This window comes from Lemur catta, chromosome 10, assembly GCF_020740605.2.
Source record: "Lemur catta isolate mLemCat1 chromosome 10, mLemCat1.pri, whole genome shotgun sequence".
Classification (NCBI taxonomy): Eukaryota; Metazoa; Chordata; class Mammalia; order Primates; family Lemuridae; genus Lemur; species Lemur catta.
Genome location: NC_059137.1, coordinates 37,807,728 through 37,834,328, shown reverse-complemented (window position 1 = coordinate 37,834,328; position 26,601 = coordinate 37,807,728). Strand labels below are relative to the sequence as shown.

Genomic DNA, 26,601 nt, shown 5'->3' with positions numbered 1-26,601 from the left:
TTAGCAGTTTCAGGCATACATTTTATTGTTTTTTTATAAAAGGCAAAAGAGTACATTTTTGAGTAGAAGATTAAAGGAGTGAAGACCCTTTTTAAAGAGGGGTCTTCCAACCCCCATCCCTAAGATTGTAACATCTGCTATACATGTTAAAAAACAAAAACAAAACAAAAGCAAACATGAAACTTATGACCTGGACTTCACCCCACTCCCTTATGCCTACACTATGACAGAAACATGTTATGCGGCTCCTACTATGTCCAGCCAGAGCTCCAAACCTGAGCTGCGGCCCCTCCTCCCGGCCCTACACACATCCACCCCACGTCCCCAAAGCCTATAGAAGCCCCTGCTTAGAAAAAAGGGCAGAGACACACACACACACACACACACACACTCAGAAACACATTCATCCAGACCTACTCCATAGGGAGCCCCTGACACATGCGCACTCTGGCACCTTCCTTGTTCACAGAGGGACACGCCATCTTCTCTGTCTCTGGGCTCCCCTTATAGTTAGAATCCTCTCTGCTTGGTCCCTTGCCCTGAATATCTGGGACACCACACACACACACACACACACACACACACACACACACACACACACCCCTGATGCCCATTTTCTCCCTTTGGGAGACAAAAGGATGTATTGACCCTACCTCCTGTTCCACCACAGCTTAAGGGCAGTGGCCTAGGGTCCTATCTGGGCAGGGTCCAGTGGAAATCCTGAAGGGGGCTGTCGGGTGCAGGTAGGTAGGGAGTGTCGTAGCCTGAGGGGGATCGTGAAGGGGGCTTCTAGGGAGTGGCCCCTGCACAGTCAGTGATGCTCAGGGGTCGGGGGATGGCCCCCTGGACACTCAGACCTGCTCCTTGTGCTTCACATGGGCCAGCTTCACATTCTCCTGCTCGGTGGAGGGTGGGGGCTGCTCCAGGTGGCAGCCAATCATAAGCTGGTACACAAAGACGCCCGCGATGGAGCCCAGGAGTGGAGAGACAATGGGCACCCACCACCAGTGCCGGCCGGTCCTGGGGGACAGACACATGTGTTCAGGGGGCGGTGGGGCGGGGCAGGGCAGAGGCAGGCTGGGCTAGGCTGGTGGGGGCTGTACTCACGTGAAGACTTCGGAGCCCCAGCCAGCGATGGCAGTGAAAAGGCGGGGGCCAAAGTCCCGGGCAGGGTTGACAGCATAGCCAGAGTTGAAGCCCATGGAAGTGCCAATGACCAGGACCACCAGGCCCACGGTGAAGGCCTCCAGGCCACGGGGGACGGGGTTGTTGTAGGGGTCAACAATGGCAAGCACACACACGATGAGGGCGGCTGTGCCTATGAACTGGGAGTGGGGAGAACAGGGTAAGCAGCCGCTCCCTCCCCACACTCCCTTCTCTCCTGGCCTCTGCCTTCCCTCTAGCTCTGTCTCCCCTGCTCTGCTCTCTGAAGCAGTGGCGCTAGAATGTTTGTGTGCATAAGAATCTACGGGGGAGCTGGGTGTTTTATGAGCACCTGCCACCGTGTTCTGATGGAGGTGTCCCCATAAATTGAGAAACCCTGCTATCGTCGAGGCGTCCTGTCCCCCACCCAGCCCATGAGCAACCAGGGCAACTTGGTCTCCCTCCCTGCACTCCCCTCACATGTCTCCTGCCCATACCTGGTCGAAGAAGCCATTGACCATGTCCAAGTGTCCAGAGGGGTAGGTGGCAAAGATGCCGGCTGTGCCATTGGGGCCTGAGACTATAAGCTCATTGTTGGCGAAGCTCCAGATTGCATCTAGTGACAGATTGGACCCAGAGTGGGTGGAGGCAGAGGCCTGAGTCCAGCCTCCCCTCTCAGGCTGAGCTCTCCCCCGCTCCCAGGGGTCATGGGCGAATATCTTCACTGCTGTATTACTCTGGAGGCAAATGGGGTGGAGTGGCGTGGGGCGGAGGGCCTGAGACTCTTGTTGCCCAACTTGTTTCTTTCCTCTCGTGCCCCCCACCTTGGGCCTGTGCGTGAATGAGTGAGTCATGAGCCCAGGGCCTGGGCAGGCCCCAACTGCCTGTCATCAAAAGGCCTGGTGCCAGCAGGTCCCGAGCAGAAGCAGGGGGGCAGTGAAGGGCAGGGTGGGAAATACTTACCATAATACAGCCCAAAAATTATCCCAGCACCCAAGAAGGCTCCCAGTGTCTGAGCCAGGGCGTAGATGGGCAGCTTGATCCAAGGCTCACGAGCCAGGAAGCACATGGCAAAGGTCACAGCAGGATTCAAGTGGGCCCCTGGGCAGAGGGGAGACAGGACCTATTAGCTACAGCCTGCCACAATGGGGAGGCCCAGGCCCCCCACATATTGCCCCTCTCTGGCCCCAGTGAGAAGGGTGCAGAGAAGAGTTTCTTGTACAGGATAGTGGTTGGACTATGTAACAGGCCATCTCTGATAATCTCTGATTCTGAGGTGAGAGTCAAAGGTTCTAAGTGTCAAGTTCCTGCTCCACTCTCTTCTCCCAAGGGCCCAAAGCTGAGGCCACAGCTATGACCCGCCCTGGGAAATGTCCCACCACCCCATTCCCCAGTGGGATACCTGGTAGGAACTTCGCTGTTGAGGGGCCAGGACTGGGGGTGGGATTAAGGCCTTACCAGAAACCTGGCCAGCAATGAGGATGCCCAAGGTGACAGCAAAGCCAAAGGCCAGATTGATGGTGAGGAAACCACCATGGGTGCCTCGGCTGAGCACAACCTGGGCCACGGAGCCACAGCCAAACATCTGTGTCAGGAAACAGAACAGGGAAGGGAGGGTGGGGATCAGCAACTCTCTCCAGAAGGAAGGGGTGAAACCAGGAAGGGCAACCTCTGCCTGCCACCGTTGGGAGGACTGGAGGTCCTTCCTGGAATCCAGCCCAAACCCCTTCTGCTGCAATTGCACTCCCCAGAAAAGAGAGACTTGCCCTCCTGCACCCAACGTCCCAACTCTAATATAAAAAGGCCCTGTGGAAGGGCCTGGAAGCTGGGTCTGTGACAAGGAGCCCAGAGGTGGTTGAACCATCTTCACTGATTTTCCTTGAATCCCAGGAGTGGGGTGTAGGGGAACAGCTTTCACCACCTTAACAGAGTTTCTCCACAGCCCTTCAGGCCTGGCCCCTAAAGGAAGGAAGGCTTTCACTCATCCCCCAGCTGTCCCAAGAAGAGCTCAGGTGGTGGTCATGGTGCTGACAGGAAGCGCAAGTAAGCAGAGAGGAGGCCAGAGTGAGGTGAGTCCACTTCTGAATCCAGGACGTCAGAGCCACGTCCCCCTCTCAGCACCCTCACTGCTCCACCCGCCTGCCCTCTGCTGTCCTGGGTCTAGCTTCCCCACTAGGATTTGGAGGTCCCGAAGACAGGGATCTGAGTGGCTCCTCTCACTGCCCCCAGTCTGGGACTCAGGGCAGCGGAAGTGAGGAGATTGGTTCTAAATTTTCTGCCAGGGATGGGGGGACTAAAGGGGACTATGGTCCCTGGTGTTCTGCACGTACAGGACATACTGTGTGCCTGCCTGCCTTGTTCACATGGGAGAACGCTCTGCAGGGGCTGTAAAGAGCTGTTGCCCCGAGTCCCCAGAGTGTCCACCAAAGCTGCTCCAGCCCCTGCCCCAGGTGTCCTCTCCCACCTGCCGGTAACTAAAGGTTTTATGCCAACACAGCAGGTAGTCTCCAGGACCTATGCTAAGGGCCCTGTTCACTCAGATGGGTCAGTGCCTGTTGTACTAGGTTGTTAGGCATCTTGATTATTATCGCTCAGAAAGACCAAGAGATAGGGGGGAAGCCAGCGGCAGTGATGCAGGCAGGTGAGAGCAAAGATCAGAGATTGTGAGTGTGAGGAGGGGTGGTGGGAGGCAGGCACGTGGGGGTCTGGGGCTTGGCAGGCCTTGGCCTCAGCTCCTAGCCTGCCTGCCTGAGGCCCAGACCTGGCTTCATCCCAGGCCGCCCAAGGCGCAGCTGTCAGAGCCAGTTCCACCACCTTGGGGCTAATCTTCCTCTTCCTCCCCCACCCCCCTGCCCCATGTTTTTGGCCAGCCCCTCTCCACCCTACTAGGTACCCCAAAGAAAGGGGCTTTCCTCACCCCAAAGCCAACCCTCCACAGAGGTATGCAGGTGCCCTTCACCTGCCACTCAGGGGTCCCCCAGGCCTGGCCCTCCTGTTCAGGCAGTCCTTGAGGTTCTCCCTTTCACTGATACTCAATGCCTCACATGCACCTGAGCCTGAAAGCCTCCTCCACAACCGTGACACCCTCCTTTTGTGGTCTGGGATAAGCCAAATGGTCCTGAGGCTCAATGTGAGGACTGACTGCTCCTTTGTGGGGGGACGCAAACTGAGACATGGGAGGAAATAAGGAGCCCCCCCTATGAAAATGGAGGACACCCTCCCCTGTCCTGGCTGCTCTGGCAAATCAGGTAGAGAGTGGGGGCTCCAAGGCAGGAGGGTGATAAACACGGCCTCCCATTCCCTTCTTGGCATGGGAGAGCAAGGTGGGGATGACTAGCAGAGCCACTAGTCTTAAGAGGGGCTGTGGATAAAATGCCCCATGTGGCTTCCCCCTTCCTATTGTTGGAAGCCAGAGGTGAGTCTCAGCCTTCCTCTCCCCACAGTCTGCTCCTCCACCACCACCCATTTGGGGTGGGCTTCCCCAGCCCTACTTGCGCCCTGTTAAGCTTCCTATCCGCAGGGGACCAACTGATCTGTATTACCTGGGGCTGGGGCTAGGGCAGGAAGGGAGTTACCCACCCATTGCAATGGAGCGACTGAACTCAGAAGTAACCAAGAGGAAAACAGGTGTAACCACATGAGCGGCTGAAAATGAGACAGTAACTGGGACAGGAAATGAAGAACATAACTGGCGTGTCTGCCAGACCCAAGAAGTGCAAACAGAGTCACCCAGGAACAAACGGGCGAAACTGGTGTAACCAAGGAGTAACTGGGACTGAGAAGTAACCCAAGCAGGGGAAATATCTCACTCAGAGAACCCACAGAGTAACTCAGAGTGCTGGCAGTGTTCTGCACAGCCCCTGACAGCGTCTGTCTGACAGCATCTGTCAGGGTCTGGGAGTCGCTCAGCACGAGGGGAGCAACTTTAGACACCCCACGTCCTCTGTTTGGGGCCCAGCTTCCTCCCGTAGCCTCCTATCTTCAGGCACTTCCTTCTCCCCCCCTTTGCTGTTTGCAGCCCCCTGTGGCCTCCGCCCTCTGCCTCCACCTGTGGCAAACTGTCCTCACTTCACTGCAACTTTTGGACTTTCTGAGGCTTAATTATTCATTAGGAACCAGACACCCAGGACCCAAATAACCTAATGGGGCCCATTTGCCTCTGCCCCCTCTCCTGCCTCCCAGGGCTGGGACTCTGGGAAGCGGGTGGCCGGGGGAGGCAGGAGAGAGGCTGGAGGTCCTCAGACTGCAGGGTGACCACAGCCCCCAGCCTGTGGGGGTCACTGGTGGGAAGGTTAAAGGGTCACAGCTGTCACGGGGGAGTCACAGCTGTCATTCGGGCAAGAGTCAGAGCTGTCAGAGATGGAGTTACAACTATGGGGAAGGGGACTTTGGGGGTCAGCGTGACCCTCCGGGATTAAGCCTGGAGGCAGAGCTGGGGAGGTGGGTCAAGGCTGTCTTGAAAATCACAGTCCCTGGGCCGAACAGAGGGATTGGGGAGGGTGGGGCTGCGGGAGAAGGGCTTCGCGGGCTCCCTCCACTCACCACGAGGATGAGGGTCCCCAGGCACTCCGCCAGCGCCTGGCGGAGCAGCCGGTAGCGGATGTGGAGCATCTCCCCGCAGCGGGACACCAGCTCCTTCTGTCGACCCATGGCGGGGGCAGGCGGCGGCGCTGTCCGGCAGGCGGGGGCGGCGGGCGAGGAGAGCTGTGGCCCCGAGCGCCGGTGCCGCCCTTTATAGGCGCGCGGAGGCTCGGCCCCGCCCGCCCCGCGGTCCCGCCCGCTTAGCCCTGCTCCGGGCGGGGAGGGGACGGCCGCCCCCAACCTGGCCTGGGGAGGCTGGTCGGGACGCTGGGTGGGGGAGCTGATGAGGAAGGTCGAGGGACATGGAGTGTGAGGAGCTTTGAGGGTGGGGTGGCTCTCAGAGGGCACTTAGGTGAAGGGGGCCCAGAGGATTAGGGGGGCCCAAGAGAGGATTACGGGGATCTGCGAGCCGATGGAGGGGGTGGTATAGGCAGTGTACTGGGCCATGGCTGGGGAGAATGGAGCTGCCAAGGAAAGAGACCCCCCTGGGCCCCCTCACAGGGAGCCCTGTGGTCATCCCACCACGGTGGGGGCGGGAGGAGACATGTCCGAAGGACACTGGCCCGGGCTCTCCAGGATGACTGCACCCAGCAGGTCTTCAGTCAGGGGACTGGAGCGAGGGGGCTGTGGGCCCCAGGTGGGATGAGGCCTTCTCACAGTCCAGACCCAGGTGGGCCCACAGAACACATGTGCTGAGTTTCAGCCAGAATTCATGGGCCCTTCTTGTGCTGAGAATGCATGTCACATGTTGCATGTCCTGGCCAGCTGTGTCCACAGCTGTGTCCACGCATGGTGCATATCCTGGATGCCTGACCAAATGGCTGGGCATTCCTCACGGCTGTGCATATGTCTGTTGAACATGGTTAGATCAACTGAGCTTGTCACACGTGTACCTGCGTGCATTGCTCACATGGCTCCAGAGGCTGATCTGCAGTTGTCCTGACATGCCACATGCCACATGCTTGCCAGGAGGGTGAGTCCCAGCTGTTTTTAACCGTCTTTTCTCCCATCTGGCTAATCCTTGGCCAAGGAAGAGTCTGTTTCTTTAAAAAATTAAGCTAGCTAAATTGTAGGGGAGTCAGCCCCATCTGAGGGGGATCATGGGGCATGCTCTTCATGCTGCATTTAATAATAGGGAAAGTTGGCCAGGCACACTGGCTCACCCCTGTAATCCTTGCACTCTGGAAGGCCAAGGCGGGAGGATCGCTGGAGGTCAGGAGTTCGAGACCAACCTGAGCAAGAGCGAGACCCCCGTCTCTACTAAAAATAGAAAGAAATGATTTGGATAGCTAAAAATCTATATAGAAAAAAATTAGCCAGGCATGGTGACTCATGCCTGTATTCCCAGCTACTCGGGAGGCTGAGGCAGGAGGATAGCTTGAGCCCAGGACTTTGAGGTTGCTGTGAGCTAGACTGATACCATGGCACTCTAGTCCGGGCAACAGAGTGAGATTCTGTCTCAAAAATAATAATAATAGGGAAAGTGAGATCTGGTGGCCTGGGCCCTGCTCCCATGGGACTGGCAGCAAAGAAATGCCCTCACCCCAAGTCTCTATGGCAGCATTTCTAGAGGAGATCGAAGAAAATACATTTTCCAGAGGGACTTAATCCAGGTGTTCTAAGGACACTGGAGACTTGTCCCTTGAGGAATGGCTGTCAGAAATAAGGACTTCCTAATCCCAGAGGTGGTTCATGCCCAAAGAGATGAGGTTTAGCAATCACATAGAGCAGATTCACATGTGCTAATGTGTCCCCCGACACACACACACACACACACACACACACACACACACCATACAGCTTGCAGTGACACACTCACCTGTAGACACTGAGCTCATGGGATCCCATTCACATGGGAGCCTGGCCATGGACTCACACACATATAGAACCCACACGCGAGGCCTCTCTTGGCCCTTGGCCCAGAGTGATGCACCCCACCCCCGAGGCCCCCATGGGCTGGGAGGCCCCATGGTGAATCAGGGAGCCATCACTGAGTACCTGCCCACTGGCCTCACTGCCTGCTTGTGACTCAAGACAGAACCACAGACTCCTGCTGCCAGAGCCCAGACCGAAGGCTGTGGGAGAGGGGAGCACCCCTGATCATGCTGCTTGCTCTTCTCCCCACCCTACAGTGTGCTTCTCAGGCCCCTCACTGCCTCAGGTGGGGCTGCAGAGGCAGTATGGGGTAGGAACTGGCAAGGGACTTCACAACACTGAAATAAAATGGGGAACCCCAGCCCACATTCCCCCGTCCTGGACCTGCTGGCAGCCAAATTTGGCCTGGGAACCAGAGCAGGGGAGAAAAACAGGGGCAGCTCTACTGCCAGCAGGCATAAGCAAGGCCCTTGCACACAGATCTGTTTGTACTCGGCTCACATAAGTGTTCACGTGGGTTGCACCAGGAGGGAGAAGGTCACACACACAACCGCATATTTTTATATCTTGTTTATATTAAGCAACATTTATTTACACATGTGCAGCTACATGCACTCACCCATCTGTGCATGCATGTATGTGCCTATCTGTAATCCTGGAGCTGCAGCTCACTGTGGAGCATCTTTGGGACTCCTTCCAGTCAATGCAGCCCCACAACAAGGCCCATGGTTTGGCTAGTGGGACAAGGGCCGGGTGTCAATGCCCTTTGTCCCCTTGCCTTCTGGGTTGGGACCCAACCTTCACACCTGACCCCATGTACTCCCATCACACTCGTTCATATTCGTAACTGGTGTGTGCACACGTTTGTACATTGCAAAGGTTAGGGTCGGAGCTGAGAAGATATAGGTAGGTGTTCACGCTGCTTAGTGGATGTGAGAGGACCCTGCCTGGAGGCGGGGAAGGATGCAGTGCCTTCCAAGGGCCCCTTATTCCTGTCAGCCCTCCTTGGGTCACCTGGGGATGGAGAGGAGTCAAGGGCTGAGGATGTCTGTGCAGATGTGCCAGGCTGGCCTGAGTGTGGGGGACAGAAGCTGACTGCCTCACTGTGAAACTCAGGGGCATCATTCTCATTGTAGTCAGTGTGATTGGTGCCACCGAGAGCAGATGGCAGAAGAAAGAGTGGCTTCAGAGAAGAGAAGAGACCGAGCTTGGTGAGGCCATTACCCTCTGAGTCATACCTTATCCAGAACCCTCTGGGTTTCCTCTTGTGCTTTGGGAAGGAAGCCAGGGCTGAATGCCAGCCCTCCTGGGCGCTCTGGGAGGAGGCAGGTGGGGAGGTCCCACCTCGTGCCAGGGCATCTTGAGCAAGCTCTGTGTCTCACCTGGGCGGGGGGGCTGAGCCAGGGAAGGGGCCTGAACAGCCCATCCACCCTGTGGGAGGCCATGACTTCTTTAAGGTCAGAGCTGGGGGAGTGGGTTCCCAGGCAAGGGAAGGGCTAAAGATGCAAGTCCCAGCCTGCTGGACCAGAGGGGCTGGCTGGGGCCCTTAAGGGGTGGGGGTGCCACACCTTTCATTTCCTGACCCCAGACTTTCTGCCTGAATGGGAACAGCCTGAACCAGCAAAGGAGACATGGGCCTTCCTTGCTGTTCGTGAGTCAGAGGTAGGGGTGGAGACCTAGAAAGCTACTCACTCTAGAGTACTCCCACCTCCCCAACCCCCCTCTTCCAGATCATTGGAGTGGGGTAGGGAAGGCGGGTAGCAAAACAGACATGCAGACATTTTCAAGTTTGGAAAGCATTTTGCCCCAATTTCTAAAACAACCCCTAGAAGTGGGTGTATTTTCCCCATTTCACAGATGGCAAAACTGAGGTTTGGAGAGAAGTCGCCTGCTACGGCCACTCAGCCACTGAGTGTTGAGCTGCAATTCATACCCCGTGGGCATGAGCAGGACAGGTGAAGCAGGTAGACCAGGGTGCCACAGGGGAGCAGGGAGCAAGGGCGCAGGGACCCACTGAGTCCCTCCACACTTGACCCCTCTTTCCAGAGTGTGCCTCCACTCTCAGGCCACTGTGGAACACTCTTCCTGCTTTTAGGCTTCAAGGGTGGGGGTCCAGCTCTGGACTGGAATGCGGAGTGGAGAACAGATGGGTCACCCTATCATGAGCATCCCCAGATGCACCTGTGCCAACGCAGTCCCCCCCCCCCCCCCGTCTCCAGACAGGCGACATGGCGGAGAGCCTATAAATACAAACTGCCCTCCTTGGGCACCTCCAGCCAGCTGTCCAGATGGACTTTGAGAAAATCTACCTTTTGATCCATCTCCTGGGCACTCTGGGTGTCTCTGAGCTGCCCTCAGGGACACCAGAGGGTCATACTGAGGATGCAGCAGGTGGGATGGAGGCCCAGACCCCTCGCTGGGGAAAGGGCCAGAGCAGCCGGGATGAGGCTGCTGGGAACAAAGCCCTCCTGCAGACACAGAATCTGACTGGTCAGGTGACCTAGACAGCTCTCTTCCCTCACCCCTAAGGGTCTCAGTTTCTTCATCAGTCACCTGGAGGTTTTGGTTGGAGGAGGCCCTCCAGGAACTTTGTAAGAATCTAAGAAGTTGCAGACGTTTCAGGCTTTGAAAACTGTATTACACAGTCAACAGGAGAAGAAAGGTTCTTGCCAAAAGCTGTTTCCTTAATCAGAGGCACCTTCCCTCATGTGTAAATGTCCATGTGCATCCATGTGCATTTTTAGCTGTGTGTGTGCATGTGTGTGTCCACAGGGGCCTGTGTGCATATCTGTGTGTGGCCCTGTCTGGGCCTGGCTGTGGGTGTGGGTCGAGTGTTTATAAAAGCCAGAGATAGGAGATGAGGATCTGTTGAGAGTTCTGGAGATAAATTGCTGGACATCTGGGCCTGCCCCATGCCAGCCATGGGAGGTGGGGGGAGTTAGTGACATGGAGTTGACACAGACCAGGCCATCACTGTGAACAGGCCTAGGGTATCTGGAGGGCTCTGATTCACACCTCAGGGACCAGATCCCTGGAGCACCTAAATTTTCTGATTTCCCATCTCCCTCTTCACTGGCAAGAAAGCTTCTGGAACCAGGATAAGGTTGCCTCAGAGGATGAGGGGTCAGGACCAGTGGTCACAGAGGGAAAGAAAGTTCACAGAAATCCTGGGGAGCCTAAACCAGGGTCCAGTGTTAGCCTCACCCCTGCAGCCAGGAAGGGAACATGGAGCATCCTTCAGGCTGGGGCAACCAGAGGGCTTTCTGGAGGGGGAAACATTTGGCTGGGGATTTTGTGGGGGGTTTTCCAAGTGAATGACTTCCAGACCAGGCTGTCGCAGGGATGAGTGCCTGCCTGATCATGAAGAGAGCAGCAGCAGTGAGGCCAGGGAAAAAGACCGGCAGTATAGGAAGGGCCTTAGGTTCTATGCCTGGACCTATTCTAGGGGCCAGAGGTATTCGAGCTATACTTCTCTAACGCTCATGGCTCTGAGGAAGCTTTATGGAGACTGCTGCAGCTGGAGGTAGGGAGAAGAGAGCCAAGGGGGCAGAGCCCTGGCCCCACCTCCTGCTTCAACCGAAACATTTTAATCATTTTGTATCAGTGTTCTGGTTTTTTGTTTGTTTATTTCTTTGTTTTTTGAGACAGAGTCTCACTCTGCTGCCCGGGCTAGAGTGCCGTGGCGTCAGCCTAGCTCACAGCAACCTCAAACTCCTGGGCTCAAGCAATCCTCCTGCCTCAGCCTCCCGAGTAGCTGGGACTACAGGCATGCGCCACCATGCCCGGCTAATTTTTTATATATATTTTTAGTTGTCCAGCTAATTTCTTTCTATTTTGTTTAGTAGAGACAGGATCGCACTCTTGCTCAGGCTGGTCTCAAACTCCTGACCTCAAGCGATCCTCCCACCTCGGCCTCCCAGAGTGCTGGGATTACAGGCGTGAGCCACCGTGCCCGGCCTGTATTGGTGTTCTGAATAAGATTACAGTTGCCAAATGTGCCACCACTTAGAACAGTGGCTGATGGGAGCCCTGAAGGTTTTAAGCAGGGGAGTGATGTGGTCTCCATTTACCATTTAGAAGTGTCCCTCCAGCTGCTGAGTGGAGGATGGGTTGGAAGAGAGAGACCGAGGCTCGAGGCCTGGGAGGAAGCCATGGGGGAGGAAAAGAGGGCAGACACTGGGCAATGGCTGGAGGGAAGAAAGTGTGAATTTGGAATTTAGGAGGTAGAGTGAGGAGGGCAAGTCAGCAAGAAGCTGAAAGTGGGCAGAATTGGGTGGACAGGAGCCTGAGGTGGGGCCCAGGGGCCAGCAGGACAACTGCTCTCTGAAGGGCCTGTGGTCCAAGGGCAGGGGACAGGTGGCAGGGTCGGGGGAGGTGGCAGAAGGAGGCTCTGTATTTGGCATTCCAGAAAGGTGAAGGGTGTGCATAAGCCCCAGTATACTCTACCTTCATGCCACCCAGTCTGACAGCTAATTACAGTGCAGCCACCAGCTGCTGCCCTAGAGGAGAGGTGTCATGGGGAAGGTTGAGGGCGGGGACATGCTGCAGCAGGAGACTCTCCAAACCTCAGGAATAACTTCCTGAGGGTCTCTAGTCCTGGCATAAGTGGGAACTGGGCTCTGGGGGGACACCGTAGGTTGGGAGATGGGGCCAGGTTTTGTGGAGGGAGACTGGGGAAAGGCCAGGATGCCATAACTGTCTTTTTCATGCACACTGTTGGTTGTCAAGTGGAACAAGAACTGGATCTCGTACTGTCTTCCCCATTGATCAGGATCCAAGCTGGGCCTCCTGTCTTTAGGAGACCCAAGCCCTGTCCTGTGGAGGCTTTCCTGTCTGGGAGACTAGAGGAGAGCTGGGCACTGCTTTTGAGGAGCTCCCAGGTTGGGCAGCAGAGGAGACTCAGGATTGGGCTGAGGTGGACCAGAGTGCTCGTCATCCACCCTACTCCTCCCCTTGACCCTGCCCTCCGGGCCGCTGTAAACAGCTGCATTCAAGGCCGTGGCAGGGGAGGCAGGGAGACTAGCTGGCAGCCCAGAACAGGGGAGGCCGAGCTTCTCCCTCCTCCCCTGCCCATTGCAGCGATCTGCAGCTCAGGCCCCTCTACTCCTTTATTCCTCCACGCCCCACCCTTTGGCCCCACAAAGCCAGGCTCAGCAGCAGGTGGCTTGCCTGGAGCCAGGACGCCTAGATCCTCTGTAGCTCTGCTCTCCCACTCCCTGTCTGACCCCAGACAAGTTCCTACAACTCTTTGGGCCTCATATAAACCAGAAAAACTATCCTCCCCATCCACCTCCCAGAAACTGAAATGGGAAAGGAAGTCTCCCTGTGGGTTTGAAACACCCCTCTTCTTGGTCCCCCTTAGTTCCCTGAGGCAGTCTGAGATACCTCCTTTTCCTCCTTCTGGTAGGGAGCAGGTGTAGGAAGGGCAGACTGGCCTTTCCTGTGCAGAGTAGGGGTGACTCACGTGCCCCGGGCCTCCCCTCCCCCTTATCACTCACCTGGATTAATCTGTGACTCACAAAGCAAGCACCGGATGTTGCGGGGGGTTACATGTATGTTTAGGGGAGGGGGGCTGGCTAGCCCAAATCTCACTTCACAGGTCAGCGATTAAGCAGCCCTCAGGACTTCACTGAATGTAGCCTGCTGCATGGACCCCTAGGTTTTGGGGTCTTGCTCTTTTTCCCCAAAGTAAGGAGCCAGGCAGAGGAAAAGTCTTCAGCTAAAAGAATTCTGGATTAGAGGAGGTTGTCAGATACCACACCCAGAAAGGAGGACCCTTTGAGAGTTCACTAAATGAAATTACATAGAAAGACTTAGGTCAGTCAGAACTGGGGAAACTGAAACCCCAAGAAAGGGAAAGATTTATTTTATTTTAACAAAAGACCTAATAAGTTGAAAGGGAAAGCTTTATTTAAAGCCGCAAGAAGAAATCCAGGGTTCCTGCCTCCTACTTGAGAGCTTTTTCTGACCTGCTCTCCAAAAACAGAGATTTCCCCTTTTGCAGCAAACCAGAGCTGGAAGTGAAGACACACATAAAGACTAGCGCATACAGATGTGTGCATTCAACACACAGAGCAGACAAGTCATGCCACACATCAGATACAGACTCCCACTCATCCACATCCACCTGCAAAGTTAATTGCAGAGGCAGGCATGCCCATGTGATTGCATAACCTGCATCATCCCGTGCACACTTGCTCACACATAAGGCTTCCTGCTAGGCTGTTCTCCTTCCCTTCCCTTGAGGTTCCAGCTCACAACCACACATCCCCAAATCCCCTCCCTGGCCCCTCAGCTAGAGCCTGAGCACCTCCCTACTCTGGGCCCCAGCCTGAGTGGCCAGACAAGCACCATCCTGGGCTGGAGCACAGGAGCCTCCTCAGCTGCTTCCCAGAAAACAGGTTGGAGCTGCAATGTGAGGGACTGAAACTAAAGCCTGGGCTTCCTCCCCTCCCACCCCCAGTTAAGCTGGAGTGCAGGGATGGTGCAGTTCCTTAGGTTTCTGAGTTCTCAACCCTCTTCTCTGGACGCATGGGACACTGGGTCCCTGACAAGGCTGTTATCATGCCCATTCTCTAAGTGGGGAGACTGAGCCCAGCCAGGGGAGGTGAACTGCCCAGGATCCCATGAGGCAGCAGAACCGGGGCCCATTCCTGATTGGGGCTGGTAACTGCTGTAGTCTTGCTTAGGGGAACCCCCCCACCCCACCCCACTCCAGAGCTGGGTTGGTAAGGGCCTGAAGCTCCAGGCCTGCAATTGACCTTGGGATGCAACAGAATGGTTTGAAACCAGCCAGCAATCCTGGCCCTCCCCAGAGGCCATGGAGACTGTGGAGAAACCGTCCAAGGGATCAGGGAAAGGGAAGACAGAGGCAGAGCCAAGGACAACTCATGACCATGGATCCGGGGATGGGATGACATTTCATTCTGTGCAAATAAAGCCCGGCATGCTGATGGTTGAAGTTGATGAATAGACAGCACACAGAGAAATGTAGACTCCAGCTCACACAGCTAACCAATTTATTCCCTGTTTTAATTTCAGCCCTGGGCTGAGCTGTCCCATGAGAGACAGCAGGGACAGGCAGAGATTCACAAAGACCAAGAGCTGAGACAAAATTGGAGATGACAGTTCCCACACATGGTTTCTCATCATCTTAAGGATGGGGCTTGCTAGCCAGGCATCAAAGACCCTCCACAGGAGGCCCCTCCACCGAGCCTGTTCCCTCATTCAGAAAATGAAGGCAACTAATAAAAGTACCCACTCCATAGGGCTAAGATCCAATTTCCATACATAAGATATGGAAAACAACACGTGACACCTATTATCTCCTAGGCTTTCTTTCACTGTCACCACCTACCTGTTCTAGGCAGAGTTCACAAACTCTGATTCGGCTTTCCTCAGTCTTCTGGTGGCCTTCCCTGCCCTCCATCTCCCTGGGCTGGGTGCCCCTTGAGCACAGCAACATACCAGGTGCCATGAAGGACACCAAACAATCTATGTTCAAACATACTCCCTGCCCTCAAGAAGCTTACATACAGACCAGGTCAAAACCAGTAGAAAGGGACAAGCCAAGAACATGGGGGGAATTAAACAATTTAAATCAGAGTTCAAGACAATAGAAGAATTCACACCACCGTGTGTGCCTGCCAAGTGAACTGAACAGGCAGTAATTGCTTTAATAGTTCAGAGGAGGGAAAGAGCACCTCAGGCTGGGGGCGAGGGATAGGCTTAAGGAGGGGCACGATTTGAGCTGAGTCTGGAAAAACAGCCAGGATTAGGGGAGGCAGAGATTCGGCAGAGGCTGCCAGGAAGGGGGCGTGGACCAAACCGAAAGGAGGCAGCATCCCCCGCCCCCACCCTGGGGCCCTGGGAGCTCCTGGAGAGCTGGACTTGGGTCTTGCTCAGCTCTGCAACCCTGCAGGGGTGCAGAGGTGGTAGTTTGTGGCACAAATGGGCAGCCAGGGCAAATGCACAGAGCTGGTGGGACTCAGAGAGGCCAGGGGACTGCACGAAGTGCTTTTTGCATCTGTCCTGGACTGGGGGACCACCAGCCCCTCTGACCCCTTCACCCATCCAGCCCCTTCCTGTGCTCTGTCCTTTTCCACTATCTCCACCCTGGGAAATAGCACCAACAGAGGAGGGCATTGTGCTCCTTCAGTGTGGTGTATTCATACACACAGCCCCTTTCCACTGCTCAGTGCCGGTGCTGTGACCCTCAGGAAGTGCCACACCTTTGCTGGTTCCCATCCAAAGGGCTGATGCTGCAGTGAAGGGCACACTGAGACCTAGGCACACATCCTGGCAGTGGAAGGGGACAGAACTTCCACCTCAGACACATGCCCCCTTCTCCAACTGCTTCTGGGAGAAGCCTAACAGGGGAAAAAACTCCCAAACGTCCAGGCCCAGGGAAGAAAGACGGATGGATCTCCTGGATTCGGTTCTCTGCACTGGCTCCCACTCCTCTTCTGGGAATTCAGACAGGCCCAGGAGACTCTACAACACACCATGTCCTTGCCCCAGTGCTAGAGCATCAGACAGAAAACTGGGGCAGGGCTTTTGTTAGGGACAATTCCGTGTTTTCAGCCAGCAGGCTCTCCATGGAGGGTCCATATGCAATGAGGATGGAGATCATCCCACTGATGTCTTGCTCCCGAGGTCAAAAGTCCTCCTGTCCATCTACAGCTTGCTCCGGGGCTGGGATCACACAGTCCACCTCTCACTTCGGGGTTCCACAGCCTGCACCAGGCCTTCACCCAGCACGGCAAAGTCCTCCAGGATTGCTTCTACATTGGGCACCATCACCAGCTCCCTGCCTTTGGACACTACCATGCGTCCCTTTGCACTGGAGGCCTAAGGAAATAAGAAAAGAAATGTGGGTTGAGACATCACAAAAGCACACCCAGAGACACCAGGGTGGGGCAGTAGAGATAGACACACAAGCCCACACACTCCACACCTGACACAGGGTCACTCACGGAGTAGACTACACAAAGACACACACACCCACGTGGAACCACATGTACACACTCAGGAACACACAGCTGACACCAGCCAGCGCACCTTGAAGGACTGAGGCTGGAAGCTGGTGGGCTTCCAGAGGACGCCAATCACCTCTCCGCCGTGCTGGTCGTAGAAGAAAAGGGCCAGATCCCCAAAGGCCTCCTAGGAAGGGACAGAACAAAGATTACACATGGGCACCTGAGAGCCTCCTCCATGGCCCCAGCTTCACCTGAAAGTCCCCTCCCCAGGCTCAATCAGCTGTTTAGGACCTACCCTGAGCTGTGCCAGGTAGAGCTGAGGAGGATCGTAGCCCAGCACAGGCATTAGCGACGAGGGCCCTGGCTCATTGAGCAGGCCACGGCAAAAGGAGGCAGGTGGCCAGTCCACAGCCTGGCGGTGCCGGGGGATATGGCGGGGAGACAGGTGGATCAGCACATCGTACATGTCCAAGGGTGGCCGGAACACTGTCTGAGGAAGGCGGGAGGAGTTGGGAGCTGGACAACAAACCTCTCCACGTGCCCACCTTGGTTCCCCACTTCCCCTTCATCTGACCACCCATTATGGACCTGCAGGCCCATTTGAAGCCGGGAACACCAAGATGGACACAGGAAGCAGCTGGTGTCAGCTCAAGTCCAGCAGCAGGAGCACAGGCTAGAAGCATGAGGCCTAGAGCACAGGTTCTCCAGGCTGCATCACTTCCAGGCACCATGGCAGCTTCAATGCCTTCTCTGGATTCAGTCTCACCAGACAAGTGGACCAGGTATCCTGTGAGGGGCCCTTGTATGCTAAACTTCCACGGTTCAAAGACAGAACCCCCAGAGCCACTGGAGTTGCTGGGGGTCAGAGGCTTACCCTGATATCCCCAGGCCCCTGGGGATCCATTAGCTGCTTCTCTAGGACAGGCAGGGCTTCGGCTGCCAGGACCACAAGTTGCTGTAGGATCTGGGGAGTAGAGATACTTCAAACTAGGGCGTCTCCTAACTCAGGCTGGCCTTGCTTTTTCCTTAAGGAAGAAAACCACACATTTGGGGGCAGGTGGGGGGTTGACCTGGGCTGAGGGTCCATCCTGTGTCCACACAGAGTTTTTGCGGTCCTGAGGAGTAATGATGACCATGACGGGGAGTTGTGTCCGAGCTGCCAGGAAGCCACTGCGTATCTCCACCTGTTCCTCCACTAGAGAAAAGAGGGGGTCCTGGGTCAGCCTGCACCTCCCCAAAGACCCCTCTACTGCCCCAGGTCCTCCTACTGTGGCCCCGACAGCTGCTTATCATAGGCATTTTCCAACATCCAACCCCCAACTGGCAAAGGCAACAAAAGGGACACTGCATTTGCCTCAACTGGGTGGGTTGTTAATCTCCCAACCCTAGCTCAGAGGTGGAATTTTTCCACTGCCTGGCACCCCCAGTCTGGTTTCTGGGCCTGCACAAGCTGGGGCTTGCCCCTGGCCCCCTCCCACGCTGGGCTCTTACACACCTGGGGAATTAGGAATCTGATACCCTACTCTCTGCTGAGACCAGAAGCTCCTCACGTTACAACCAGAAATCACCATTCCCACTCCAAGACGTCTGGGCATCTATTCTAAACTCCCTAGCTCTTCACCACAAGACTTCTCACCTGGCGTTCAGGATCCCCTTTCTACTCTCCTTTCCCCTCCCCCTTCCACAGCCCCCAGGTAGCTTGCTTACCACCCCCAGTGACTGTGTCTCTGACCATGACATGGACAAACCACATCTCTAGTCAGCCTTCACATGGACCTCTTCCTCCTGACAATTCTCTACCCCAAGGTAGTCAGCATCAGGCTTAGCTATCTGGGATGGAGGAAGCACAGAGAAAACCTAATAGACTGACAGGGAAAACCCTTGCCTGACCTACTCTGCAATCCATAAAGGGTAGTTTTCCAGCACTCTGGCCCCAGTCCTGCCACTTACCAGTGAGCTCATTGTTGAGGTTGACAATGAGGGGGTTGTTCTTCCAATCAAAGGTTGATACCAGGAAAAGGAACCGAAGAAAGCCAACCTGGGGGGAGCTGAAGGGCAGGAGTGAACAAAGAATCTAGAGCCCAGCCCTGGGCTTCCCACAATCTGGGGAGCCCAGACCCCTTAGTGTGGATGGGTGGGGGAGGGGGACGTCTTAGAATCCCTTTGTCACTTGCTCAAACACCCTCTCCCATTTAGACTGAGGGTGCAGCATGAAGGTTAAAAGCTGGTGCCCCCGGGAACTTCCTGGATAGGGAAAAAGCAGAGGGAATCACCTGGGAGGGGTGAAGGGCTCAGGGTGCAGGAAAAGGGCAGCAGCCACCAGGTCCAGGCTCTCGTCGGTGAACCCCTCACCCAGAAGCTGGGCACGCACCCACCGCTTGGCCAGCCGAGCCACACCCGAGAAGGCTGGGTGCTGTTGTTGAAGTCTGGGGGAAGGAGGGTAGTGGCAGTGAGACTCAGGCACCCTGGGCCCAAGAACAGTGTCTCAGCCCCACTGCCACTGTTTATCCAGCCCGTACCCAATGGCAGCCTCTGTGCCAATGTGTTACACGGGATGCAGTCAGTAAGTGGAAAGGCCAAGATTCCAGAAGCTGCCTGGCTCCAGAACTCTAGCCCTAACTACCACGCCATCTGGCCTCCCACAGACAGACAGCCAGGAGAGCAAAATGGGGGCAGGGAAGGGCCTAGCAACAGGAAGACCAGGTGGCCTTACCCATGCAGGGAACTGGTGAGTAGGGGCAACTGCCTTGTATCTCTTTCAAGGCGGAGGGAGGCAGGTGTGTCTCTCAGTGAGATCATCCCCTCGGGGCTCCGCATCTCCCTCAGGATCTGGGGCTCCCGCTGATAGGCCACACGAACCCGGAACACAAATCCATCCTGTTGGAAAAGGTATGGGATGGGACCCTGGGGGTGCTCTGCTGTCTATACCCCTGGTCCCCAACCCGGTGCCCACGGGGTATTCTCTTCCACACCCCGACACCCCTCCCCAGGGGATATACCTGTCCTGCCCCAGCCTAACCTTGAGGACGTCAGTGTGCGTGGTGGTGGCACGGCACTGCAGCCCATGCTGTTGCGACAGCAGCTCTGCCAGGCGCAGCTGGAAGGCGGCTCGGACCCGCCGCACGGCCTCAGCATCCTGTGGCCACTGACCGCTGCCCTCCAGGTGACAGACCACTGAGGGAGCACAGGAAATGTCTCGCACTGTGGCCTGAAGCAGGAACCGTCCCTCCCACTCTCTCCCAAGGGCCCTCTTACCAGTCATGGGCTCCACGTAGGCCGGGCAGGGCTTACTGAGCCGGGGCAACAGTGAGGCTCGCTCTCGCAGGTGCTCATAGAAGGAGTAGGCTGGTCGGACCGGGGTTGGCGGGAACACCTGTGGAAGAAGGGGGGCTGAGGAAGGGGCCTAGCACTGGCAGGGAGTGCCCGGGGTCAGGAGTTGGAAGTGGAAAACACTGGGTGACTGGAACAGAGGTGGGGGGGTCACCGGGCAGAAAGGGTTCCCTGCCCCCCGTGCACCTCACCTCTGTGTAGCGCAGCACTGGGTGAGCCCCCTGAACAGCAGACACAGTCAGCGGGAGACCCTCCAGCCCCCACAGCAGGTGGCTGAGGTCATCATAGCAACGCACTGCCACTGCCAGGGCCTCCTCACCTGTGCTGGAGGTCTGAGAGGGAGAAGACAGTCAGAACCACCTGGGATTCTGCCTGGCTCAGGCTGCAGCAAGGCCAGCTCGCCCCCTGCTGGACACGCCAGGAAGTGCAGTCTGGCTGGGCTGAGAGGGCTCTCGCCCCTACAGGTCACTGCACAGTTGCTACCCTTGACCCCAAGGTCCTTACCTCTTTCAGGCCTTGTATCAGGACATCCACGAGGCCCCCCACATAGTGGACACAGGTTTCTGGGATGTCAGCATGTCTGGAGAGGCACACACACAGGGCATTATGGGCTATGCTCACCCGACAGCCTGGGCCTGATCCTCCTAAAAGGCTCCCCAGCCCACAGCTGACTCCTGGCCTTCAGATGCTAACACTCACAGTGCCAAGAGGTGGGTGACCACCTGGTGGGGAATAAGGCGCTTCTGGGACATAGAGGCTGCCTCCCAGACCACAGCTTCCCGAATGGCTCCGTCCTGGAAACGCCGAAGCTCTGAGCGGGATCCCCAGAAGTGGCGGAAGTCAGCGGCCTAAGGAGAGGCAAGGAGTGCTGGGAGAGATCAGGACAGAAGCGTTCTCCTAAAGTCTCCCTCCCAGGATTCAATCCAGGGGGCATGAGGATGGTCGACCCCATGCTTTCCAACACGCATGCTGGGGTTCTCACCTCGGGCTGGTCGGCCTCTGGACCCAGCTCAAGGACACCGGTCAGTCCCTCAGGCCGGAGGAGAAATCCCAGGCTCAGGGTCCCACAGTCTTTGTGCTTTGGTGGATCTTGGCTGATGTCCCACTGTAGGGTGTAAAAAGGCTGGGCTGAACCCAAGAATCCCTCAGCCTGGCCTGGAAACTATTTTCTAGCTAGCTAGAAAGGTCTAGCTAGAGGGATGGTATGCCCTTTCTGTCCCTTGGGACCCAGGATCCACCCCCCCCACTCAGAGCCCCAAACACTCCAACCTGCTCCACCTCACCTCTGGGACCGGAGGCCGAGAGTGGGCCAGCAGGTGCAGCCGGGCCCCGAGGCCCTGCTCCAGGAGGGTGGTCAGTGGGCCCAAAGCAGCTGAGACATAATCCCCACCATTGTCTTGCAGCTCTGCCCAGAGCTTCAGCTGGTGACACGCTGCCTGCAGGCGACTCAATGGACGGAGACTGGGGGTAAAGAGGGCCAAAGAGGGGGAATGAGGGTCTGCTGGCTCCCCGTATCACCTCCTCCCTGGAAGGGAGCACCTGCCTAAAGACCTTTGCCCCAACACTGTAGCCCCAGGAAGACAGGACCTGTACCCACCAACATACCCTGTTACCCCAAACTCACTGCAGGACGTGGTCAAAAGCCCGGATCATGGGTTTCGGAGTCATCAACAGCAGCTGGAACCCATCGTCAGCTTTGCTGTCCAGCAGCGCCATAGACAGCCGTGCCTCATGCTGCACCTGGAGCCAGAGGGTAAGAAGGGACCACCTCAGCACCCTTTATTGGCCCGAGGGCTCAGACCAAGAGACATGCCTGACCTTAGCTCTCTGGAGAGGAGTGTCTGCAGTTCTGGTGTTTCCTGAAGGGACAGAGTTTAGGCTGGGACACCAGGGGAATCCAGGAGTAGAGGCCCATTGATACCTGGTGGTAAGTGGAGGCAGTGACATCAGCACAGAGGTTGAGACGGCCCGAGGAGTCCAGGAAGACAACAGGGAAGGCCTGGTGGAAGTCGGCCAGGGCCGGCTTGGGGGGCATAGAGAAAAGCCAGTCAGGATTGGGGCCTTACCTTCAGGCTCCCTCCTGGCACAGACCCGGCCGTTCCCCAACTCACCAAGGAGGGATCAGAACTGAGACATAAACTGATCCCGTTGACTGTCAGATCCGTGGTGGCTGGAGTGAACGAGAGGAATGTGTCAGAAGGTATCCCACCTCTCTGGGGACCCAACCCTAACAACATCCTCCTTTGGCCTGGGTGGCTGCAACTGCCTGCCTCTGGGATTCAGTTTGCTCATCTGTCTAATGGCAAGGAAGCAAAGGACCCGTGAGGGGGTGACAAGATTCCTGGGATGAGTGGAACTCCTGGCCTTTCCCCATCTAGTTGCCTCACCCAGAAACTGCAAGATGCTTCTCAGGACCTGGTAGCCGCTCATGGTGGTGTGGATTTTGCGTGTGGACACGAGGAAGGCAACCAGCATGGAGACATGGAACCCAGTAAACCCACCCAGACCCTGAAAGAGAATAAAGGGAGAGGCCTGAGCTCAGAGCCAGCCCACTCATCGAGGCAGGGAAGCTGGGCCACCCTAACTCACCTTATCCAGCTCCCGCTGCCGCAGCCAGACCTTCAGAAGTGCCACACCATCCTTCAGCCCTGGGGCTGAACCGAGCATGGTTGACAGGAGCTGCAAATGGGACTCAAGAGCTATATCCTGCAGGACCCATGTGTTGTAGTGGGGGGTAGGGGGCTCTGGACTACCTGTGGGAAAAAAAGGGAAGCCATGAGAGAAGTCTCCAGAATACCCCTTCCCTTCAGCTCCACCTCAACACCAGTGCCTGCTCACCATTCCCTGGAGAACTTCGCCCTCGGTACCAGGCAGAGCGCACATTGTTCTTGGTTGGCAGCAAGCGGCATGGGCGGAAGAAGTCAGGGGGAGGGCAGGGATGCAGACGTACGGTGACCAAACTCTTGTCCTTCCCTAGCAGACAAAGAGGGTGTTGAGACTCTACAGCCCCTGGAGCCAGAGGGGCCCCCACACCACCTTCCTCATACTTGAGGGTCCCATGCCTTCTCACTTTAGAATTTGAGGTCTCTATACCTTTCCCTCAAACTTGAGGCCCATGCCTCTCACCTTGGACTTGAGATCCCTGTCCCTATTCCCCAAGACTTGAGGCCCTTGTGCACCCCCTCCAGATTTGTCACCCCATACTACGTCCTCAGCCCAGTGTGTGCTTCCCACCATTTGGCCGCAGCAACAGCAAGGGTTTCAGGTGGCAGCCATTGGAGTAGGAGAAGCGGACACTGCCAAAGAGGGGATCTTGAGCCAGGTGGTGAGCCAAGTGAGCCAGGTAGAGAGCACGCTTGCGGAAGTAGCGCTGGTTCAGCCCATCCTTGTCCTGTAGGATTTCCTGGAGAGGACAGGGGACAAGAGAGATGACCAGGCATGTAAGTGCTTGTAGAGCTTGTGGGCCAAGATGAAGCCTAGGTGAGAGTCCCAGGGCATCTCTACAGACAGAAGTGCCTGAGCCAGGGCTAGCAACACCATACTCAATTCTCAGATGAGAAAGGCAAAGCTCCAGAAGGACAACAACTGGCCCAAGGGCCCATGTAAGCTGCCTCAGGATGAATGCAGTGGTCTTCTGCTCTTTTGACTTTGAATTCAGATTTCAACCCACTGTCAAGTGGCAGGTAAGAGAGAGGGATCCAGAGACTTATAGATGTTTAAGTAAGGGGCCCCTCTATTCACCAAACCCTGGCCCTTACCCTGGGCATGGTCAGTGCCACATCCACATTGATGTCTGGCCGGATGCAGGTGCCCAAAAGGTAGCTGCCCACAACAGTGACCTGGGCTGGAGGCAGGAAGCGGAAACAGCCTTTCACGGTATAGGGTACTTGATGAAGGGGCACTCGAACCCCAGCTGGGAGCCATGCCTGGTCAGTGAGCTGTAGGAGCAGAGGCAGTGACACATACTGATTCAGCTACCTTCCTCCCATGGCCCCTTGGCGTCTAGCAGACATCTAACATCAGTATGTTTGAAACCAAACTCCCAATCTTCCCGTAAACATGTCTTTCCCACTAAGGCAACTCCATACTAGTTGTTCAAGCCAAAAACATTTAAGACACCTTAATTCATCTCTGTTAAGAACAACCATTTTACTATTGAAATGTATCCAGAAATGGATCCTTCTCTACTTTACACCCTAGTTTAGGGAACCACCATTTTTCAGCACACAATAGGTTCCTAACTAGTCTCCCTGATTTCACCTTTGTCTCCTTCATTTTACTTTCAATATAACAGCCAGAGTAAACATTTTAAGACTGAAAAAGTAACTTTTAGAAGTTAGAAGGCATCACTGCTCTGCAACATGAACCCAGCAGTGGCTCCCCATTTCACCCACAGCAACAGCCAAAGTCCCTATTTGGGTGTACAAGACCCTGCATGATATGCCACCTTCCCCAGTACCTTTCTGAATGCATCTCCTTCTATCTTCTGCTCATTCATTCCAAGGAATGTAACAGGAACATTCCTGCCTTTGAGCCTTTGTACTGGCTGTTTCCCCTTTCCTGGAATGCTCTTGTTCCCTTATGTAGTCATTTGGTTGACTCACCTACTTCAAACCTTTACACAAATGTCACTTCAGTAATGCCCACCCTGAATACCCTGTTTAAAATTATAAATCATTCCCATCCCCTAATATTCCCAATGCCTTACCTCGTCCTATTTTTTCCTTTTCCATAACGTTTACCATCTTTTAATATTGCCATACAGTTTACCTGCCGTGCTTATTATTTGTTATTCACACCCCAACATTAGAATATAGGTTATTTTGTTTACTGATGCTTCCTAAGAGCACAAACACTGCAAGGCACATAAGTACTACCCGAGTACATGAATGACTGTACTCCCAGCTGAACTTCCTTGCAGTGAAAATGAGCTCCCTATAATCCCCTCAAGAGAAAAGCAAGGCCCCTGTTGGAAATGCCCTCACTGAAGGCTTCTCCTGGGCTTCCCAGTTCCCCAGGCCACCTGCCTTACCTCTGCCTCAGGGATTGAGGGAACCCTCATGACCCGCTGGTTAACGTCCCGGAGGAAGGTATCAATCCGATCCTTCTTCTTCTCTGACAGCCTTACTTCCTTTAGTAGCTCCTCTACCTGTAAAAGGGAGTAGGGGAGAGTCCATCACCCTGCAGGTCCCAGGTCTGCCCCTCTAACCCAAGCCCGAGCCACCCAACAGTACCTGTAAACGGAGCAAGCTGGAGTGGAACAGGATCTCAGTCTCCCGAAGGCGATTCAGCTCCTCATTGGTAGGCTCCTTGTACAGTTCTGCCCTGCTGAGCTTGACTGGCTGCAGCAGGCCCTCCGCTGGAGACCTAGTCACTGTTCGCTTCCTTGAAGATGCTTTCTTCCCCCCCTCACCTGTGCCTTCCAGGGCTGGTTCCATCACCTGTGACCAGAGAGGGAGAAGCCAATGTGGGGTCATAGGTATCTAGCATCTGCTGTCTTAAGTGTCACCACTATAGATTGTGGGTAAAGGCTTCACCTGCTTGTTTCCTCTTTTGATGGGAGTCATGTTATGTAAAATTCGTGATAATCATTACTTGGAGGAACACTACTAAGCTCTAGATTAAAAATTGCTTGAGTTGAGGGCTCCCCGTGTACCTGATGGAACAAGCATAGAGCTCTCCTTGGAACTGGTAGGGGCAGAACCTGACCACGCCCTGCTCTAAGTAACTCCCAAGCCCCTTATAGTTTCAGGTACCGTGAATCCAGGAGTTTCCTCTTCTGCTGTTATAGGCCTGGGACTTCTCAAATGGCTTTATCTGCTGCTCTATCCAAATCATGCCAGGTTCCACGTCCTCTAGCAAGCCCTGACTGTATCAGTACACATTAAGTGCTCACTGATGGGAAGAGTTAGAACCTACGTGCCCCTAGAGACTATATTCAGTATATATTCCATCGCTTCAACAATTCTTTTTAGACACTCGAAGGAAGTCCCATCATTCACTGTAGGTTCCATAGTTGTAGATTCCATCAGTACAATGAGCAGGCTTCAAACCCAGGTCAGCAGGATCACAAACCTCTTCCCCTACAGCCCTGCGGAAAGCCTTACTGGAGTGCTCCAGGAGAGCTACCGTGTGCCCTCGCTCACAGCGGGGAAAACAGAACTAGATACAAGTTCTGTGGAGGGAGGAAGATACCGCTCAATGGCAAGGTGGAGGTCCCGGTCAAGAAAATGACCCAAGCTATGGGTCGCTCAACAGGCTTTACTGCTTCTATCCAAATACTACCCGGTTCCATTGTCCCCAGCAAGCCCTGACTGTCTCAGCGCGACAGAGTGGAAGCATCGCGGGAACGGACTTCCTCCAAAGAGAGCTGACCTCGTGTGCCTCACCGGTGAGTGGTAAGGCCCTGCCATCTCGTGCCCTGTAACCAAGGGAGCGCCCATTGAGCCTCTCTTCCTCCCAGATGGCTCAACTCACCTCTGGCTCCCCAGCTGCTCCGCGCAGGTGCTCTCCAGCAGGTGCCGGCCCCACCACTCCGCACCCAGGTGTCGCTCCCGCACTTCGAACTCAAGCCGGGCCCACACACTGTAGCTCCCCATGTGGGCGGAAATGCCGAAATTCAGGGCGCGAGTTCGAGCAAGCCCAATTCCTCAGGACTCCACCCATTCCAGAGCCATTGGGTTATTGCTACACG

General features: G+C 55.5%; 2 protein-coding genes and 1 long non-coding RNA gene across 5 annotated transcripts; 1 reads left to right on the top strand and 2 right to left on the bottom strand.

Annotated features, from left to right (window-relative positions):
• AQP3 (aquaporin 3 (Gill blood group)) lies at nt 1-5,881 on the bottom strand. Its single transcript, XM_045562971.1, has 6 exons — nt 5,686-5,881; nt 2,602-2,728; nt 2,107-2,244; nt 1,641-1,759; nt 1,108-1,325; nt 1-1,020 (listed from the first exon to the last, which is right to left on the bottom strand). The coding sequence occupies exons 1-6, from the start codon at nt 5,791-5,793 to the stop codon at nt 852-854; spliced, it is 879 nt and encodes a 292-aa protein (XP_045418927.1). The 5' UTR covers nt 5,794-5,881; the 3' UTR covers nt 1-851.
• Nucleotides 3,088-19,238, top strand: LOC123646210. Its single transcript, XR_006737822.1, has 3 exons — nt 3,088-3,212; nt 17,172-17,359; nt 19,223-19,238. It is a non-coding gene; the product is annotated as an uncharacterized LOC123646210 (long non-coding RNA).
• On the bottom strand, nt 14,602-26,551 carry NOL6 (nucleolar protein 6). Of its 3 annotated transcripts, XM_045562968.1 has the most exons (26): nt 26,385-26,548; nt 25,142-25,348; nt 24,940-25,056; nt 23,666-23,845; nt 23,142-23,310; nt 22,746-22,880; nt 22,497-22,660; nt 22,295-22,415; nt 22,019-22,077; nt 21,829-21,930; nt 21,532-21,647; nt 21,191-21,368; nt 20,890-21,012; nt 20,607-20,755; nt 20,412-20,487; nt 20,099-20,239; nt 19,833-19,950; nt 19,597-19,751; nt 19,291-19,454; nt 18,851-19,003; nt 18,528-18,625; nt 17,648-17,772; nt 17,452-17,541; nt 16,873-17,067; nt 16,660-16,761; nt 14,602-16,449 (listed from the first exon to the last, which is right to left on the bottom strand). In XM_045562968.1, exons 2-26 carry the CDS (start codon nt 25,343-25,345, stop codon nt 16,300-16,302), a joined length of 3,384 nt encoding a protein of 1,127 aa, XP_045418924.1. In that variant the 5' UTR covers nt 25,346-25,348; nt 26,385-26,548; the 3' UTR covers nt 14,602-16,299. The 3 variants fall into 3 exon arrangements, with proteins under 3 accessions (XP_045418924.1, XP_045418926.1, XP_045418925.1); XM_045562970.1 differs by lacking the exons at nt 14,602-16,449; nt 16,660-16,761 and having other exon boundaries at nt 16,942-17,063; nt 26,385-26,551; XM_045562969.1 differs by lacking the exons at nt 14,602-16,449; nt 16,660-16,761; nt 16,873-17,067 and adding an exon at nt 17,175-17,364 and having other exon boundaries at nt 26,385-26,551.
• Between the last annotated feature and the right edge of the window lie 50 nt (nt 26,552-26,601).